At 40.3% G+C, this 20,297-nt stretch overlaps 1 protein-coding gene and 1 long non-coding RNA gene across 2 annotated transcripts; both read left to right on the top strand.

Annotated features, from left to right (window-relative positions):
- The first annotated feature begins 5,123 nt into the window (after positions 1-5,123).
- LOC112262608 (epithelial membrane protein 3) lies at positions 5,124-10,924 on the top strand. The gene is made up of 5 exons (XM_024438251.2): positions 5,124-5,245; positions 6,101-6,217; positions 6,935-7,037; positions 9,193-9,333; positions 9,522-10,924. The coding sequence occupies exons 2-5, from the start codon at positions 6,140-6,142 to the stop codon at positions 9,695-9,697; spliced, it is 498 nt and encodes a 165-aa protein (XP_024294019.1). The 5' UTR covers positions 5,124-5,245; positions 6,101-6,139; the 3' UTR covers positions 9,698-10,924.
- A 1,794-nt stretch (positions 10,925-12,718) lies between these two features.
- On the top strand, positions 12,719-18,567 carry LOC112220717. Its single transcript, XR_002948903.2, has 5 exons — positions 12,719-12,944; positions 13,817-15,205; positions 16,211-16,239; positions 16,412-16,517; positions 18,195-18,567. It is a non-coding gene; the product is annotated as an uncharacterized LOC112220717 (long non-coding RNA).
- The last annotated feature ends 1,730 nt before the right edge of the window (positions 18,568-20,297 follow it).

Below are 20,297 nucleotides of genomic sequence, written 5' to 3'. Positions count from 1 at the left end.
GTTAAAAAATAAACATATCCAGGTGTTAGGATGGCCAAGTCAAAGTCCAGACCTGAATCCAATCGAGAATCTGTGGAAAGAACTGAAAACTGCTGTTCACAAATGCTCTCCATCCAACCTCACTGAGCTCGAGCTGTTTTGCAAGGAGGAATGGGAAAAAATTTCAGTCTCTCGATGTGCAAAACTGATAGAGACATACCCCAAGCGACTTACAGCTGTAATCGCAGCAAAAGGTGGCGCTACAAAGTATTAACTTAAGGGGGCTGAATAATTTTGCACGCCCAATTTTTCAGTTTTTGATTTGTTAAAAAAGTTTGAAATATCCAATAAATGTCGTTCCACTTCATGATAGGGTCCCACTTGTTGTTGATTCTTCACAAAAAAATACAGTTTTATATCTTTATGTTTGAAGCCTGAAATGTGGCAAAAGGTCGCAAAGTTCAAGGGGGCCGAATACTTTCGCAAGGCACTGTATATACAGTACTAGTCAAAAGTTTGGACACACCTACTCATTCCATGGTTTTTCTTTAGTTTTACTATTTTCTACATTGTAGAATAATAGTGAGACAACAAAACTGAAATAACACATATGGAATCATGTACAGTAGTAACCAAAAAAGTGCTAAAAATCAACAAATATATATATATATTTGAGATTATTCAAAGTAGCCACCCTTTGCCTTGATGACAGCTTTGCATCAAGCGAGTCCCTAGGCAAGACCCTAAAGGCGAGACCCAAATGGTTGGAGTCTTACATAGTTTATTAATCCAAAGGAGTAGGCAAGAGAATGGTCGTGGACAGGCAAAAAGGTCAAAACCAGTTCAGAGTCCAGGAGGTATAGATTGGCAGACAGGCTAGTGGTCAAGGCAGGCAGAATGGTCAGACAGGTGGGTACAAAGTACAGAAACAGGCAAGGGTCAAAACCGGGAGGACTAGAAAAAGGAGAATGCAAAAAGCAGGAGAACGGGAAAACCGCTGGTTAACTTGGAAACATACAAGACGAACTGGCACAGAGAGACAGGAAACACAGGGATAAATACACTGGCACAGAGAGACAGGAAACACAGGGATAAATACACTGGCACAGAGAGACAGGAAACACCGGGATAAATACACTGGCACAGAGAGACAGGAAACACAGGGATAAATACACTGGCACAGAGAGACAGGAAACAAAGGGATAAATACACTGGGAAAACAAGCGACACCTGGAGGGGGTGGAGACAATAAAGAGGACAGGTGAAACTGATCAGGGTGTGACAGGGCCTTCTTAAAAGTTAATTTGTGGAATTTCTTTCCTTCTTAAAGTGTTGTGTTGTGGCAAGGTAGGGGTGGTATACAGAAGATAGCCCTATTTGGTAAAAGACCAAAAAGAAATGACAGTCCATTATTACTTTAAGACATGAAGTTCAATCAATCCAGAAAATATCAAGAACTTTGAAAGTTTCTTCAAGTGCAGTGGCAAAAACCATCAAGCGCTATGATAAAACTGGCTCTCACGAGGACCACCACAGGAAAGGAAGATGCAGAGTTAAGTTCTTTAGAGTTACCAGCCTCAAAAATTTCAGCCCAAATAAATGCTTCACAGAGTTCAAGTAACAGACACATTTCAACATCAACTGTTCAGAGGAGACTGTGTGAATCAGGCCTTCATGGTCAAATTGCTACAAAGAAACCACTACTAAAGGATACCAATAAGAAGAGACTTGCTTGGGCCAAGAAACACAAGTTCCAACCGCCATGTCTTTGTGAGATGCAGGCTAGGTGAACAGATGATCTCTGCATGTGTGGTTCCCACAGTGAAGCATGGAGGAGGAGGTGTGAGGGTGTGGGGGTGCTTTGCTGGTGACACTGTCTGTGATTTATTTAGAATTCAAGGCACACTTAACCAGCATGGTTACCACAGCATTCTGCAGTGATACACCATCCCATCTGGTTTGCGCTTAGTGGCTTAGGGTTAGGGTTTGTTTTTCAAACAGGACCCAACACACCTTCAGGCTGTGTAAAGGCTGTTTGACCAAGAATGAGAGTGATGGAGTGCTGCATCAGATGACATGGCCTCCACAATCACCCGACCTCAACCCAATTGAGATGGTTTAGGATGAGTTGGACCACAGAGTGAAGGGAGAGCAGCTAACAAGTGCTCAGCATATGTGGGGACTCCTTCAAGACTGTTGGAAAAGCATTCCAGGTGAAGCTGGTTGAGAGAATGCCAAGAGTGTGCAAAGCTATCATCAAGGCAAAGGGTGGCTACTTGAAAGAATCTCAAATATAAAATAAATATATAATTTTCTCTATATTGAGTTGTTTAACACTTTTTTGGTTACTACATGATTCCATATGTGTTATTTCATAGTTTTGATTCCTTCACTTTTAATCTGCAGTGTAGAAAATAGTAAAAATCAAGAAAAACCCTTGAATGAGTAGGTATGTCTCTTACGTTTTAATGTATTACCCAGGTGCAGACAGTGTTGAAGAAACAAAAGTTTATTCTTTAAACAGGGGCAGGCAAACGACAGGTCAAGGCAGGCAGGGGTCAATAATCCAGAGAGGGTGTAAGGCACCGGAACAGCAGGCAGGCTCAGGGTCAGGTCAGGCAGGGGTCAGTAAATCCAGAGTAGAGGCAAAGGTACAGAACGGCAGGCAGGCTCAGGGTCAGGTCAGGCAGGAAAGGTCAAAACCAGGAAACTAGAAAACAGAGACTATAGCAAAGACAAACTGGCACAGACAGACCGAAAACACAGGTATAAGTACCCAGGGGATAATGGGGAAGATGGGTGACACTTGGAAGGGGGTGGAGACAAGCACAAGCCCAGGTGAAACAGATCAGGGTGTGACAGTGTCCAAACTTTTGACTGGTACTATATATAAACATCAATTGTCAGTTTAATGGAATTGAATTACACTGAATTCTGTCAAGGCAGCACTGTTAAAGTTTAAGTGCACTTTATGGAAAAATATACATTTGGTTTACTTTAAGATTATTTTATTGTTATTTGTCATATTGTCTTAGGCTTTACATTAAAATAAAACACATTTTGTTTTGTTAAAATATTATGGTTTGTGTTATTTTATTAACTTTTAGCCTACTTGTTGAGGTTTCTTGGGTGGTCTAAGTTTTCTCACTCACTGGACATCAAAATATTATTTTAATCTGACAGTTTTTCAATGTAATGAATGGAAAGTGAATGTTAAGACCATGCTCAGTCTCTGAGAGGGAGTGTGGGTTTTGAGCTCAAAATGGACAATCCACATATATTCTGAACAAAAATATGCAACAATTTCAAAGATTTGACTGAGTTACAGTTCATATAAGTGTCACGACTTCCCCCGAAGTTGGCTCCCCTGCCTGTTCGGGCGGTGCTCGGTGGTCGTCGTCACCGTCCTACTAGCCGCTACCGATCCCTTTTTCGTTTGTCTGTTGGTTTTGTCTTATTAGTTTCACCTGTGTGTATTTTAGTTTAATTAGCTTCCCTATATGTAGTAGGTTGTCCCGCCCTTGTTTTGTGCAGGATTGTTTTTGTTACTCTGTTGGATTGAGGTTTCCATGTGTGTATTCTCCGGACTGTTTGGTCCTGTGTTTGGGCTGGTCTATGCGCCCTGTATATTGGCGTGACTGTTTTTTGGAGGAGAATAAATCACGATATACTGAACCCTGCTATCTGCGCCTGATTCCAACCCACCACTCCTAGTATCCAGTGACAATAAGGAAATCAATCAATTGAAATACAATCATTAGGCCCTAACCTAATATAACCTATGGATTTCACATGATTGGGAATACAGTTATGCATCTGCTGGTCACAGATACCTTCAAAAAATTAGTTGGGGCGTGGATCAGGAAACCAGTCAGTATCTGGTGTGACCACCATCTGCCTCATGCAGCGCGACACATCTCCTTCGCATTGAATTGATCAGGTTGTTGATTGTGGCCTGTGGAATGTTGTCCCACTCCTTCAATCGCTGTGTGAAGTTGCTGGATATTGGCAGGAACTGGAACACGCTGTCATGCACGTTGATCCAGAGCGTCCCAAACATGCTTAATGGGTGACATGTCTGGTGAGTATGCAGGTCATGGGATTTTTTCAGCTTCCAGGAATTATGTACAGATCCTTACGACATAGGGCTGTATATGATCATGCTGAAACATGAGGTGATGGCGGCAGATGAATGGCAGGGCAATTGGCGCTAGGATCTTGTCACGGTATCTCTGTGCATTAAAATTGCCATTGATAAAATGCAATTGTTTTCGTTGTCCTTAGCTTATGCCTGCCCATACCATAACTCCATCACCACCATGGGGCACTTTGTTCACAACGTTTACATCAGCAAACCACTCTACCACACAACGCCATACACATGGTCTGCGGTTGTGAGGCCAGTTGGAGATACTGCCAAATTCTCTAAAACGACATTGGATTCAACATTAAATTATCTGGCAACAGCTTTGGTGGGCATTCCTGCAGTCAGCATGCCAATTGCACACTCCCTCAAAACTTGAAACATCTGTGGCATTGTGTTGTCTGACAAAACTGCACAGTTTAGCGTGACCTTTTATTGTCCCCAACACAGGGTGCACCTGTGTAATGATCATGCTGTTTATTCAACTTCTTGATATGCCACACTTTTCAAGTGACAAAGGAGAAATGCTCACTAACTTGGATGTAAACATATTGGTGCTCAACATTTTAGAGAAATAAGCTTTATGGAATCCTTATTGTGCATATGGAACATTTCTGGGATTTTTCATTTCAGCTTTTGAAACTAGGGACCAACACTTTACATGTTGCGTTTATATTTTTGTTCAGTGTATATTCCATATTTCTAATCTTTCAATTTTCTGCAGGGTTATGGATCTGGTCTAAAATGAGGTATTAATGATTCCAAGATGTACTGTATATATATCATGCAGATTTCAAGTGTAATGTTTACAACATGTCCTTTTTCATGTGGTTGACTCTGTTTGTGACTTTGGGTGGGTCCAGTCCAGTGAGTAGTCAGTAGTCATTTTTTGTCTGTTGTCCGGACTGTAGACTGGGTAGAGGAAATAGATGTTGAGAACTCCCCCTATATCCCACTCTGCATTCCAACCCCTGTCTTTATCTCAGCTTTGGAGATAGTGTGGGAGTAGAGGAAGAGTAAAGGGGAGGAGTGGCGTCTGTGAGAAAAGCAGGGGCGGCAGAGGAGAGAGGGGTACTGAGGGTTACAGAACCAGTCATAGTTCCCCAGGAACTGAAATTTAAGGTAAGTCACAATATCAAAGACGTGAAAAGTACTTGGAACTTTTGATTAAGCTTTGGTTACAATGTTATCTAGAGGATTTAAATATTTGTCATGGTTTGGAATGAACAGTGTGTATGGAATTCAAGACAAATACGCCATACTGTATACCAACATTATTATGTGTGTATTGAAATAGATTATTTGAGAATCAGTGAAAGTAACTAATGAAATATACATGTTTTGTTATTCTCAATCTAGAGTGTTGTTAGAGTCAATATATTTTGTTGTCACTCTCCCTCATACTATGCTCAGTCCTCATGTTTGCTCCTTTTAGTACCAGGTACCACAAACAGTACAGTTTTCTCATCTGTGAAAAAGCCTAATGCAAACCAGATGAAGAATGTGACGAGACACATACCTTTTTAGAATACTCATTATCCTTCTAATGGATTCAAATCTCACTCTTGTTGTTTCACACAAGGAAAATGGAGTTGCTTAGATTTAGACAGGAGAAGAACAGTGCAGTCTGCCCTATTCTGGAACTGAATATAACATAATAATAAATGCCATTTAGCAGATGCTTTTAGCCAAAGTGACTTACAGTCGTGTGTGCAAACATTTTCCATGTGGGTGGCCACAGTGGATATCAAACCCACAATACTGGTGTTGAAAGCACTATGCTCTACCAACTGAGCTAAAGAAGACTTCTGTATATATGTGCAAAGACTCACAGGAAAGAAACAGATGTCTACATACATGTTTCTATTCTGATTTAAATGATAACAGTTATTATAATAGTAGCAGCAGACAGGGAGAGAGAGAGAGAGAGAGAGAGAGAGAGAGTTTCCACTGTCTCAAAACTCTGTCTGTGTCCAGGACACCTGAGTGTGGCCTCAGTGGAAGCTCCCAGCCATCATGGTTCTTCTGCTCATGTCTGTGACTGTGCTTCATCTTTTCACTCTGGCCATGCTGTTCATCGCCACCATGGAGAAGGTGAGACACTCTCCACTGTTAGCCAATCTGTCTCTGTGGCACTCCCTTTCCTGACTTATTTTAATTTTATTTAACCTTTATTTAACTATGCAAGTCAGTTAAGGACAAATTCTTATTTACAATGACGTGCTATTTACAATGACGGCCTTTACAATGACGTATCAAAGTCTGAGAAGAGAAACCACAACCATGTTGAATATCAACATACTGATAGCACTATGGTGCTTTAAGAAAACCCCAGCGTGACCTTATAAAATATGCAGGAATTAGATTTATGGATATTTTATTACTTCGAAAGCTCTGGTGGAATCCCACAATGGGGACCCAGTTTTATGGTTTGGTCAGAATGTAACCTGTCTCTCTCTAGTTCTGGTGGGTTTGGTCAGATTGCCATGCACACAGAACCTGCCAGCTGAATGTAACCTGTCTCTCTCTAGTTCTGGTGGGTTTGGTCAGATTGCCATGCACACAGAACCTGCCAGCTGAATGTAACCTGTCTCTCTCTAGTTCTGGTGGGTTTGGTCAGATTGCCATGCACACAGAACCTGCCAGCTGAATGTAACCTGTCTCTCTCTAGTTCTGGTGGGTTTGGTCAGATTGCCATGCACACAGAACCTGCCAGCTGAATGTAACCTGTCTCTCTCTAGTTCTGGTGGGTTTGGTCAGATTGCCATGCACACAGAACCTGCCAGCTGAATGTAACCTGTCTCTCTCTAGTTCTGGTGGATTTGGTCCGATGCTGAAATCACAGACCTCTGGTCTAACTGCATTCACGACAACGCAACGGGAAACTGGCTGTGTGCTGCCTCTAATGAAAATGGTAAATCAAGTGGAAAATTATGTTTTTTTTAATGATACGTATCTAGTCTACTTAGATTGAGGATCTCTCTTTTTATAACCTTGGATTATTCTGTCTGTTTATGCCTATACAGTGGGGCAAAAAAGTATTTAGTCGGCCACCAATTGTGCAAGTTCTCCCACTTAAAAAGATGAGAGAGGCCTGTAATTTTCATCATAGGTACACTTCAACTATGACAGACACAATGAGAAACAAAAAATCCAGAAAATCACATTGTAGGATTTTTAATGAATTTATTTGCAAATTCTGGTGGAAAATAAGTATTTGGTCATCTACAAACAAGCAAGATTTCTGGCTCTCACAGACCTGTAACTTTTTCTTTAAGAGGCTCCTCTGACCTCCACTCGTTACCTGTATTAATGGCACCTGTTTGAACTTGTTATCAGTATAAAAGACACCTGTCCACAACCTCAAACAGTCACACTCCAAACTCCACTATGGCCAAGACCAAAGAGCTGTCAAAGGACACCAGAAACAAAATTGCAGACCTGCACCAGGCTGGGAAGACTGAATCTGCAATAGGTAAGCAGCTTGGTTTGAAGAAATCAACTGTGGGAGCAATTATTAGGAAATGGAAGACATACAAGATCACTGATAATCTCCCTCGATCTGGGGCTCCACACAAGATCTCACCCCGTGGGGTCAAAATGATCCCAAGAACGGTGAGCAAAAATCCCAGAACCACACCACGGGGGGACCTAGTGAATGACCTGCAGAGAGCTGGGACCAAAGTAACAAAGCCTACCATCAGCAAGGGCATTGAAGATGAAACATGGCTGGGTCTTTCAGCATGACAATGATCCCAAACACACCACCCGGGCAACGAAGGAGTGGCTCAACCCCATAGAAAATCTTTGGAGGGAGTTGAAAGTCCGTGTTGCCCAGCAACAGCCCCAAAACATCACTGCGCTAGAGGAGATCTGCATGGAGGAATGGGCCAAAATACCAGAAACAGTGTGTGAAAACCTTGTGAAGACTTACAGAAAATGTTTGACCTCTGTCATTGCCAACAAAGGGTATAAAACAAAGTATTGAGATAAACTTTTGTTATTGACCAAATACTTATTTTCCATCATAATTTACAAATAAATTCATTAAAAATCCTACAATGTGATTTTCTGGATTTTTTAAAAAATTTTGTCTGTCATAGTTGAAGTGTACCTACGATGAAAATTACAGGCCTCTCTCATCTTTTTAAGTGGGAGAACTTGCACAATTGGTGGCTGACTAAATACTTGTTTGCCCCACTGTATATGGTCAAGTGGTTTTATTTTCAATAAATCAAATCAAATGTTATTAGTCACATGCACATGCTTACTTATGAGCCCCTAACCAACAATACAGTTAAAAAAAATATGGATAAGAATAAGAAATAAAAGTAACAAGTAATTAAAGAGCAGCAGTAAAATAACAATAGTGAGACTATATACAGGGTGGTACTGGTCAATGTGCGCGGGCAGCGGTTAGTTGAGGTAATATGTACATGTAGGTAGAGTTATTAAAGTGACTATGCATAGATGGTGACAACAGAGAGTAGCAGCAGTGTAAAAGAGGTGGGGGGGGGGCAATGCAAACAGTCTGGGTAGCCATTTGATTAGGTGTTCAGGAGTCTTATGGCTTGGGGGTAGAAGCTGTTTAGAAGCCTCTTGGACCTTGACTTGGCGCTTTGGTACCGCTTGTCGTGCGGTAGCAGAGAAAACAGTCTATGACTAGGGTGACTGGAGTCTTTGACAATTTTTTGGGCCGTCCTCTGACACCGCCTGGTATAGAGGTCTGAGGATCCCTCCCAAATCTTTTCAGTCTCCTGGGGGGAATAGGTTTTGTCGTGCCCTCTTCACAACTGTCTTGGTGTGCTTGGACCATGTTAGTTTGTTGGTGATGTGGACACCAAGGAACTTGAAGCTCTCAACCTGCTCCACTGCAGCCCCGTTGATGAGAATGGGGGCGTGCTCGGTCTTCTTTTTCCTGTAGTCCATAATCATCTCCTTTGTCTTGATCACGTTGAGAGGTTTCAGGTGTCTGACCTCCTCCCTATAGGCTGTATAGTCCTATTCAATGTGTCTGTGTGTTGATCCCAATGACATGGAGTCTCATTGTTCCTCTCTTGTTTCTCCAGACTGGCTGCAGGCAGTCCAGTCCCTGACAGTCCTCTCAGTGGTCTTTTCCTCTGTCTCCTTCCTGGTCTTCCTGGGTCAGCTCTTCACCATGTCTAAAGGAGGGCTCTTCTATTTCACAGGCCTCTGTCAGGTTTTTGCAGGTACTGCACTGGACAAGAATTGACCAGTTTATGACACCCAGTTCTTTCATGTGTGTACTTACTGTATACTATTTACGAGGTTTTATCTTTAACCTAGAGAAGTTCTCTGTTCATTTTTGTTATTGACACACGTTTATTCTCTGAAGAGCATTTACCCTCCCTGTCCCCTTTCTGCTCTGCTCCACCAGGTTTCACATCATTTGCCGCCTGTCTGATTTTCACATTCCACCGCAAGAAGATCCTGGACGACACCAGAGACCTGAGCATTGGCCACTTTGGCTACTGTTTCATTCTGGCCTGGTCCTGTGTACCGCTCTTGCTCTTCAGTGGAGTCCTGTATGTTCACCTGCGCAAGAGGCAGTGAACTAAGACATACATGAGCAGCATTATTCAGTATTACTCGGTATTGTTAGTCTATTATCACTTGACTGTACACTCTTAGAAACAGGGTTCCAAAAGGAATCTTCAGCTGTCTCCATAGGATAACCCTTTTTGGTTCCACTTAGAACCCTCTGTGTAATATGTTCTACATGGAACCCAAAAGGGTTCTACCTGGAACCAAAAATAGTTATTCAAAGGGTTCTACTATGGGGCCAGCTGAAGGACCCTTTTAGGTTCTAGATAACACTCTTTGTCTAAAGTGTAGTGAACAACAGAGACACAATGTACGATGTCTTTATTTTATCTGTGTTAAATGTATATATGTATTGTGTACAAACAGTACTATTACTGTATCTGTGAAATACTTTAAATTGAGTCTTCATTTTATAGACTATTCTTTACTGTATGCAATATTGCTGCAGTTTGGGTTAATTCGGTAATTTCTGTGATGAAGTATTTGTTTGCATAAAATCTTCCTCGTGATCAGCAAGACATGGAATTAACTGGAGAGTGGCTGTCGTGCGTTCAATTCCCCTGTGAAATATTGTTTATATTAATATGTAATACTCCACACCACATGCCCATTGTGGAGCTCCAGTATGCCACACTATAATAAGCCCAGTAGGCTGTGCCAGAAATATGTTATTTACATTTCAGAGACACTCCTGTGAAGGGGCAGTCATAGTTGGCCACCACATTATATTATCTTACTGTATAGATCATGTCAAATAGCATCAATCTCTAAATAAAAGTTACCCTCAGTAACAATCCACATCTCATAACATCATTTTTAGGATGGATGTTGGAACTTGGATGAGAGTCAAAAGCAGGTTTCAGGGGAGACAGAGGTCTGCCCCCCAGGAAGGCTTTACTAGGACAAGAAGTGTACACCAGTCAGTCGGTGGGAGTCTGACTCCAGTCCTGTTCCTGCGGCTTACAGACCTGGTTGTCTGGTTGGACCGGTCGGAGGACAGTCTCAGAAGACAGCTATGAATGAAAAGGTTCTCTTTCATCACCACATAATAGATACAGTAGGGACGGAAATATTACATACACTCTCTTAGGGAGACGCCCAAAAAGCCTTTATTGTGGAATAATATAGCCACACAGAATCTACAAGTTGGAACACAAGTTGACATGGGGATTTGAAAGTTGTCAGCTGTGCACTTCAGGGCAAACGGTGTAAATTATCTCGAGGAGACAGGCTTGGGGGGGGTAAATTGAGTGGCTAAATCTATGTAGTGATTATACAGTGCATTCGGAAAGTATTCAGACCCCTTGACTTTTTCCACATCTTGTTACGTTACAGTCTTATTCTAAAATATATTAATGTTTTTTTCTCATCAATTTAGACACAATACCCCAAAATGTTTACTAATTTATAAAAAATAAATAAATAAAATGGAAATATAACATTTACATAAGAATTCAGACCCTTTACTCAAGTTGTATTTGTCACACTCGACGAATACAACAGGTAGACCTTACACTGAAATGCTTACAAGCTCTTAACCAACAATGCAGTTAAGAAAACTGTTAAGAAAGTATTTACTAAAAACATCTCAAGGATGATCAATGGAAACAGGATGCACCTGAGCTCAATTTTGAGTCTCATAGCGAAGGGTCTAAATGCTTATGTAAATAAGGTATTTCTTATGGTCTGTCATTTCTCTTTGCTTATTTGAGCTGTTCTTGCCATAATATGGACTTGGTCTTTTACCAAATAGGGCTATCTTCTGTATACCACCACTACTTTGTCACAACACAACTGATTGGCTCAAAGCATTAAGACGGAAAGAAATTTTACAAATGAACTTTTAACAAGGCACACTTGTTAATTGAAATGCATTACATGTGACTACCTCACGAAGCTGGTTGAGAGAATGCCAAGAGTGTGCAAAGCTATCATCAAGGCAAAGGGTGGATACTTTGAAGAATCTCAAATATATTTTGATTTGTTTGACACTTTTGGTTTCTACATGATTCCATATGTGTTATTTCATAGTGTTGATGTCTTCACTATTCACTATCTATAATGTAGAAAATATTAAAAATAAAGAAAAACCCTTGAATGAGTAGCTGTCTCCAAACTATTAACTGGTATGATCATATATTTAAAACCCATAAATGTGACAGACATTTTAAAATATATGATTATATATTTTAATAACGTATATAAATCCCCCACCCATACAAAAAGTAATATTGTGGAAATGTATTTTCATCATGCAAAACGCACTTAGAACATGAGTTTTTTTGTTCAATGCATTTATTGATTTGAAAAGTATTCCAGAATGGCGTATATTTAAAAACAATACACACGTAGAGATTCATTATTTTCTAATTGTATTTGGTGTTAGGTAACATAATCATTTTTTAAATGTAATATATTGTTATTTATATTTTATTGTAAGTGCAAAATTGTCCTCTGTATTGGTCATTGGATCGTACATATAAAAAAAAGTACATTACAGTCAGTGAGTCGGTGAAAAACATAGTTGCGGCATCCAGGTGCCCACGACAGAAGACACATAGTTGCGGCATCCGGGTGCCCACGACAGAAGACATTTCTTGACAAGCTCTTATTTAAAAAAAATTGCATTACTATAGCATTTTTGTATGTTCTCTATAGTTATGTACTTGAAAATGTATAAATTAACCAATTCGGCACATTTGGGCAAACTCCTGGCAGACTCCCATAGGGCAGCGCACAATTGGCCCAGCGTCATCTGGGTTTGGCCGGGCCAGGCCATCATTGTAAATAACAATTTGTTCTTATCTGACTTGCCTAGCTAAATAAAGGTTAAATAAAAAAATCTATAAAAAAAACTTGTTCCAAAATATTGCGATGTAATTATTCCCCGTGTCAGTCTGAAACTGTGCAGACACATTGCTGCCATCTTGTGGACCTAATCTAACTCAATATATGGCCTTTCTCTTTTTTTTGCATTTCAAAGATGTTGGAACAAAAACATTAAATGGAAAACACATTTTGTTGGTTTGTATTATATTTTAACTGATCTAATGTGTTATATTCTCCTACATTAATTTCACATTTCCACAAACTTCAAAGTGTTTCCTATCAAATGGTATCGAGAACATGCCTGTCCTTACTTCAGGTCCTTACTTCCGGTCCAGGTGTATTAATATATTATGCGTGTATTCACGTTTGGAACGGCACATTTCAAACCAATTTAAAAGGTTCTACTTAACATGGTTCGAGCACTAAGGTACGTTAGCTAGATTTAATTGTATGAACAGTTAACTTTAGTTCAAGGTCGATATAGTAGCTAAACGTTTTACCTTTGAATTGCCACAGGAAATGGCAGGATTGTAGCTCTAGTTTAGATCAATTTATTCTCAGTTGTGCCCTTGCAAAAGTGTTTCGCCAACTGATCTATTTTGTTCGCTACACTCGCATTAACATCTGCTAATCATGTGTATGTGACCAATATAATTTTATTTGTATTAATGTGGATATAAGCATTTCGCTACACCCGTAATAACGTCTGCTCTATGTGTGTGCGACCAATACAATTTGATTAGAATAAAATGTGATTTGATTCGGAGTGGATTAAACTCGGATGGAAGGATTGCATTGTTTGACCTGGCTAAAATGTGACGATTTTTGCTCTTGCTCCGCTCAGAACAGTATGACAAAGATGACCCTGAAGCGTACGAAGACATGTCTGTCCTAGATAAGATACAATATGTTATCTGTAGATGTAATGGAGATGCATGAGTGAACAGAATTATGATTACTTTCATACCATAGACATCAACATCTGCACAAAGTTGATTGTCAACAATGATTATATGGAGTGGAGTGTGTCCTTTACTTGACCGATAGGTGTCATTGTTGCTTTAGACCAGTGGTCACCAACCGGTCCGTCGCAATCAACTGGTCGATCTTTAAGGCTTTCCTAGTCGATCACCAAACATTTCTGTAGAAAAGCCAAAGGCTTTTGCGCTGTATTTGTATGCTATTCGTGTTGCGCTGTTGGATTCTGCACTTGATTCAGAAGCCCTGCACACCGGGTATGGCAAAGTGTTCCCATTTTAAACCATTTAATTTGTCTGAGAAGACTAATTCTGCCTGCAGGCGGACGGAGAGATCTGTGGCTAAATCGAGTTCGCCTACTGTGCTAGCCAATCGGATAGCTCAAGTCACCGTTCCTACAGTTTCCAATACCTCCGCCACAGAAAAGTTTGATACTAGACCAGGTGAGATTTCACAACTTTTAAAACCATGACCAGAGAGACTGTCAAAGAATTACAGCCAAGAGCTGTTGTTTTTACGAGTGAGTTAATTTCTTAATTTTTTATTCTACACTTTAACTGTTTTTATTGAACACTTACAAAACACAAAATGCCCTATTAGATAGTCCTTCGTTTTTATTATTATTAGAATCTCATCCTGTGTGGCTCAGTTGGTAGAGTATGGCGCTTGCAACGCCAGGGTTCGATTTCCACAGGGGACCAATATGTAAGTCGATTAATATATAAGTGTCTGCTAAATGAATAAAATGAATGTCTAAATTTAATATTGAGGAATATTTCACTATCTTATCTTAGGTCATAAGAACAACATGAATTTGTGCAGTGCAACTCAAGTTTTGGCATCAGTGTCACTGGATGAAAGGAATGATAGAGCAGGGACAGTGAGAGATGGACCCTCTACTGCTCTCTCCATTTAGACTTTCGACTTCAGTGCGTTCAAGACAACTGGGAACTCTGGGGAAGAAAACCAGATCCAACCGAGAAATTGTTTTAAATGGTTATCCAACACGGAATTCGAAGGTGGAAACTCTGGCCTCTTTCTAGAGCTCAGACTTAAAAAATTACTGACATCATGATTTGGCAGCATTTATTTAACTGGGATTCCCAGTTGTCTTGAAAACACCATGACCATCAGATGCATCAGTCCAGTTAAATAAAAAAGCAACTTATTTCAATTTATGCTCAGCTGTGCCTTGCAAGTGCTCCACCAACTGATCTATTTTGCTGGAGTCAAAGCTTGAGTTTTGAAATCTAATATGGTTTGAGAACAATATTGGCGTTATAGGCATATAGCCAATATGCTGTGGAAATGTAGGCTATTAGGCCTACTGCACAAACCTTATTTCTACAACTGTTTTATTCATTTAATCTTTTTTTAAAATCTGAACAGCAGATCTCAGCTTGCTTTTTGACTGCGAAAGGGATCTTGACTCAAAAGGTTGGTGACCACTGCTTTAGACCAATTTCAAGTTTCCATTCAATCTCCTCTCAATTTACAATCTTTTCAAAAGAGGTCCTCACAGTATATGAAGGACAAGTTTGAGTCCCATGATGCCAAAATCTCGGTGAGTCTATTTGCATAGTTAAACTTCTTTGCTGAAATCTTTGAGCCCTACTCAGTGAGTCTCATTGTTGTTTCTCTTTGCCACTATAGAAACTCATGGCATGTGGTGTTCAGATGGACAGTGACCAGGAAGATGGTGTTGAAGAGGTGAGTCAACTGCAAGTAAAGAGTGAGTCATTAGCAGCAAAACGGCACAATACGGTGCAGAGCGTTTGATTTGGCTGCCAGGGGGCAAGGAGTCCCCCAGCTCTGCTAAAACCATCGAGAACTACGTCCCGTTTTCAAGGGATTGTTAAATAAATGTCAACTATTTTGTTTTTATATCACCACATCTTGAAGAGCATAGTTAGAACTACACATCTGATTATTCCCCATTTAGCGCTATCATCATAGTTATACAACAAGTAATTGCATGCTTTTCAGGATCAGTAAACATCAATTGATCATTTATTTTCATATACAGTGGGGCAAAAAAGTATTTAGTCAGCCACCAATTGTGCAAGTTTTCCCACTTAAAAAGATGAGGCCTGTAATTTTCATCATAGGTTCACTTCAACTATGACAGACAAATTGAGAAGAAAAAAATCCAGAAAATTCCATTGTAGGATTTTTAATTAATTTATTTGCAAATTATGGTGGAAAATAAGTATTTGGTGACCTACAAACAAGCAAGATTTCTGGCTCTCACAGACCTGTAACAACTTCTTTAAGAGGCTAAATACTTTTTTTACCCCACCGTACGTGAGGGTAGCCTATATATTTGTCACCTGTCATTAAATTAAGCATGCTTCATCAGAGATTAAGCTTTAATCTCAAGTCTTCGTCATGGTAAAGTTGTCAGTTGGACTACTGTCATCACCACTAGATGGCAAGTAAATCAAATACATAGCCATCTAGTTCATCCCCTGAAAGATTGATTGGTAACTAGCCATTGATGTGATCTGTTATTAGCTAGCTAGCCAATTTGACGTGGTCCTTCAATCATAATTGATATAGAGATGACATCAACATTTATGAAATAACAAGGCATGTTAAACAAATCAAAATATAAAAAAAATCAGACCAAATGACAGATTTCCACCGGTCTAATGTCTATTGCTTGACATCTTAAATGTGGTGTCTTCTCTCCAATGACATGGCATGGGGAAACAGGAAGAAGATGTTTTCTGATTATGTGGGAAGTGAGTATTTTCCATTTTGTCAATTCATACTATTGAGACCATTACCTGTATTCTACTATGATTCCCAGTGAGTTGAATTTTGAACCTGTCTGGAGAAGAGGTCATAGTCTGGTATAGAGGTCATAGACGAAGGCTGTTTCCTTGAAACCACTAAACTACTTTGTTGTTGCAGAGGGAAAATCTCAGCAAGAAGTGGAGGCAGAGGATGAAGAAGCTAAGAATATTCAGAGACAATTGGCTGTCTATCTTAGGAGGACTATGATCTAAACCTTCTTCAGGTATACATGATCAGCAATTAAGTATACAGTTGAAGTCTGAAGTTTACATACACCTTAACCAATACATTTAAACTCAGTTTTTCACAATTCCTGACATTTAATCCTAGTAAAAATTATCTGTTTTAGGTCAGTTAAGATCACCACTTTATTTTAAGAAAGTGAAATGTCAGAATAATAGTGGAGTGATTTTATTTCAGCTTTTATTTCTTTAATCACATTCCCAGTGGGTCAGAAGTTAACATACACTCAATTAGTATTTGGTATTATTGCCTTTAAATTGTTTAACTTGGGTAAAACATGTCGGGTTGCCTTCCACAAGCTTCCCATAATAATTTGGGTGTATTTTGGCCCATTCCGTCTGACAGAGCTGGTGTAACTGAGTCAGGTCAGGGCTTTGTGATGGCCACTCCAGTTACCTTGACTTTGTTGTCCTTGAGCCATTTTGCCACAACTTTGGAAGTATGCTTGGGGTCATTGTCCATTTGGAAGATCCATTTGCAACCAAGCTTTAACTTCCTGACTGATGTCTTGAGATGTTGCTTCAATATATCCACATCATTTTTCTGCCTCATGATGCCATCTATTTTGTGAAGTGCACCAGTCCCTCCTGCAGTAAAGCACCCCCACAACATGATGCTGCCACCCCCTTGCCTCAAGGTTGGGATGGTGTTCTTCGGCTTGCAAGCATCCCCCTTTTTCCTCTAAACATAACGATGGTCATTAAGGCAAAACAGTTGTATTTTTGTCTCATCAGACCAGAGGACGTTTCTCCAAAAAGTACGATCTTTGTCCCCATGTGCAGTTGCAAACCGTAGTCTGGCTTTTTTAAATGGCGGTTTTGGAGCAGTGGCTTCTTCCTTCCTGAGCAGCCTTTCAGGTTATGTCGATATAGGACTCATTTTACTGTGGAAATAACTACGTATGTACCTGTTTCCTCCAGCATCTTCACAGCGTTCTTTGCCGTTGTTCTGGGATTGATTCGATTTTTTCGCACCAAGGTACGTTCATCTCTAGGAGACAGAATTCGTCTCCTTCCTGAGCGGTATGAAGGCTGCGTGGTCCCGTGTTTATACTTGCGTACTATTGTTTGTACAGATGAACGTGGTACCTTCAGGTGTTTGGAAATTGCTCCCAAGGATGAACTAGACTTATTTTTCTGAGGTCTTGGCTGATTTCTTTTGATGTTCCCATGATGTCAAGCAAATAGGCACTGAGGTTGAAGGTAGGCCTTGAAATACATCCACAGGTATACCTCCAATTGACTCTGGCTAATTGATCATAATAATTAATCATATAATAATTAATCATTTATCAGAAGCTTGTAAAGCCATGACATTTTCTGGAATTTTCCAAGCTGTTTAAAGGTACAGTCAATTTAGTGTATGTAAACTTCTGACCCACTGGAATTGTGATACAGTGAAATAATCTGTCTGTAAACAATTGTTGGAAAAATTACTTGGGTCATGCACAAAGTAGATGTCCTAACCGACTTGCCTAACCTATAGTTTGTTAACAAGAAATTTGTGGAGTGGTTGAAAAACAAGGTTTAATGACTCCAACCTAAGTGTATGTAAACCTCCGACTTCAATTGTACATACTTGAGCCTCTAGCTCTATCAAAGCAAGAAACAGCATTTCACTGTTGTCCTCAGTGTCTTTCTATCTCTGTCTGTCTAAGAGTTTGCTGTAGAGAATGGTGTGGAGAGGGAGAAGATTGTTAAGGACCTGAAGCAGATGTCCCAGAAGGAGAGAATTAGCTGCTGGGGAAGGAATCACCAGAGCTCATTCAGGATTTGAAGTCCAAGGTATGATAAACACAACATCACTACTACTGTATGTGCGGCAGAAAAAGAATGGGAATGGGACCTGCCTGGTGTGTTACTTGTTCTTCATGAAGCTCTCTGCGCATTTAACGGACCTCTGGGACTATCACAGTGCAGGTGCATTTATACGGAGACTTGATTACACACAGGTGGATTGTATTTATCATCATTAGTCATTTAGGTCAACATTGGATCATTCAGAGATCCTCACTGAACTTCTGGAGAGAGTTTGCTGCACTGAAAGTAAAGGGGCTGAATAATTTTGAACGCCCAATTTTTCAGTTTTTGATTTGTTAAAAAAGTTTGAAATATCCAATAAATGTCGTTCCACTTCATGATTGTGTCCCACTTGTTGTTGATTCTTCACAAAAAAATAGTTTTATATCTTTATGTTTGAAGCCTGAAATGTGGCAAAAGGTCGCAAAGTTCAAGGGGGCCGAATACTTTCGCAAGGCACTGTATATATTTGATTTGTAACATAAATTGCATAAACAATGCCATTGAGAATGGACTCACTTATTGTTGTTTCTCTCCTGAGTTACTGCACAAACATCAGTTTCTACCTCATCCTGAAAGCAAAGCATATTCCCGCACACAACCACCCAGTGATTGAAAGACTGCTTATTTACAGGAATGTGAGTAGATGCATTGTCATTTTGCTTATGATTGATAAAATGTTCAGGCCTATATCAATGTTTCTTGGTCGCATACACAGATTTGCAGGTGCAGTGTTTCTAGCTCCAACAGTACAGGAATACCTAGCAATAAAAAAAACGATACACATAATCCAGATTCGTATTATATCAGAACAAGCAATGCCAAAGACTGAAATATAAATACTGTGGCCAGTTTATTAGATACACCCATCTAGTACTGGGTCGGACCAAGCGGTGCCTCCAGAACAGCCTGAATTCTCAGGGGCATGGAAACATGTTCAATTGGTATCAAGGGACCTAACGTGTGCCAGGAAAATATTTCCCACACTACCGCCACCAGCCTGTACGATTCTTGCCATTCTCCTTCGACCTCTCATCAGCGAGCTGTTTTCGCACACACGACTGCCACTGGCCGAATGTTTTTGTGTTTGCTGCACCATTCTCTGTAAACCCTAGACACTGTTGTGTGTGAAAATCCCCCGAAGGCTGGCCGTTTCTGAGATACAGACGATCATACCACGCTCAAAGTTGCTTCTGTCACTCGTTTTGCCCATTTGAACAGTAACTGAATGCTTCGATGCCTGTCTGCCTGCTTTGTATAGCAATCCACGGCCAGCCCCACAATTGCCCCACAGCTGCGCCAGTTGCTCTCTGCAGGCCAGAACGAGATGGCTGCTATGAAGCCAGGGAGTAGCAAGCAGATCACCAACCACAAGGTGAGAAATGAGTATGATGTTGATCCATTGGGTGATGTTGGCATACTTCAGGATTTTGGCAATGAGGCCCTTTATCTACTTCAGTCAGATGAACTCATGTTTACCATTTGTGTCTGAGTGCAGTTTGAGTGAAGTTGCTAACTAGTGTTAGCACAATGACTGGAAGTCTGAGTATCTGTTCGTGTGCTAGTAGATACCCATGGACTTCATTGTGCTTATGCTTGTTAGCAGTGGCTCATGGAACCACCTTACTTCCTTCATACTGTACACAGACATAAAAATGCTATCTATGATTTAATTTGACTCTGGGGAAGTAGATAAATGGTCTCATTGCCAAAATCCCAAAGTATCCCTTTAAAGGTATACTCAGCAATATGATGAAGATGCACAAAGTAAGCATTGAAGCGTGCGGCTAAACTTCTCAGCTGTTTTGGTCCTATTGCTACCACGCAGACCCATGCACAGATACTGTGTGAGGGATATCACACTCATTGCAATATCTGAGGTGCTGCTCGTGGCAATGTAAGTTTGCTGAGTCTACATCTAAGCTGGATTGGTCCCTATGTTGTCGGATGTCTGAAGAGGC

Source organism: Oncorhynchus tshawytscha, linkage group LG02 (genome assembly GCF_018296145.1).
Source record: "Oncorhynchus tshawytscha isolate Ot180627B linkage group LG02, Otsh_v2.0, whole genome shotgun sequence".
Classification (NCBI taxonomy): Eukaryota; Metazoa; Chordata; class Actinopteri; order Salmoniformes; family Salmonidae; genus Oncorhynchus; species Oncorhynchus tshawytscha.
The sequence above is the reverse complement of the archived record's forward strand: the minus strand, read 5'-3'. Positions and strand labels throughout refer to the sequence as shown.

What these genes read in the sequence shown, in the direction of transcription:
- LOC112262608 (XM_024438251.2), top strand. Translation starts at nt 6,140, where the DNA reads ATGGTTCTTCTGCTCATGTCTGTGACTGTGCTTCATCTTTTCACTCTG. An exon ending in TGCTGCCTCTAATGAAAATG is followed by an intron (nt 7,038 to 9,192) that starts GTAAATCAAGTG and finishes TTGTTTCTCCAG; the next exon opens with ACTGGCTGCAGGCAGTCCAG. An exon ending in CCTCTGTCAGGTTTTTGCAG is followed by an intron (nt 9,334 to 9,521) that starts GTACTGCACTGG and finishes CTGCTCCACCAG; the next exon opens with GTTTCACATCATTTGCCGCC.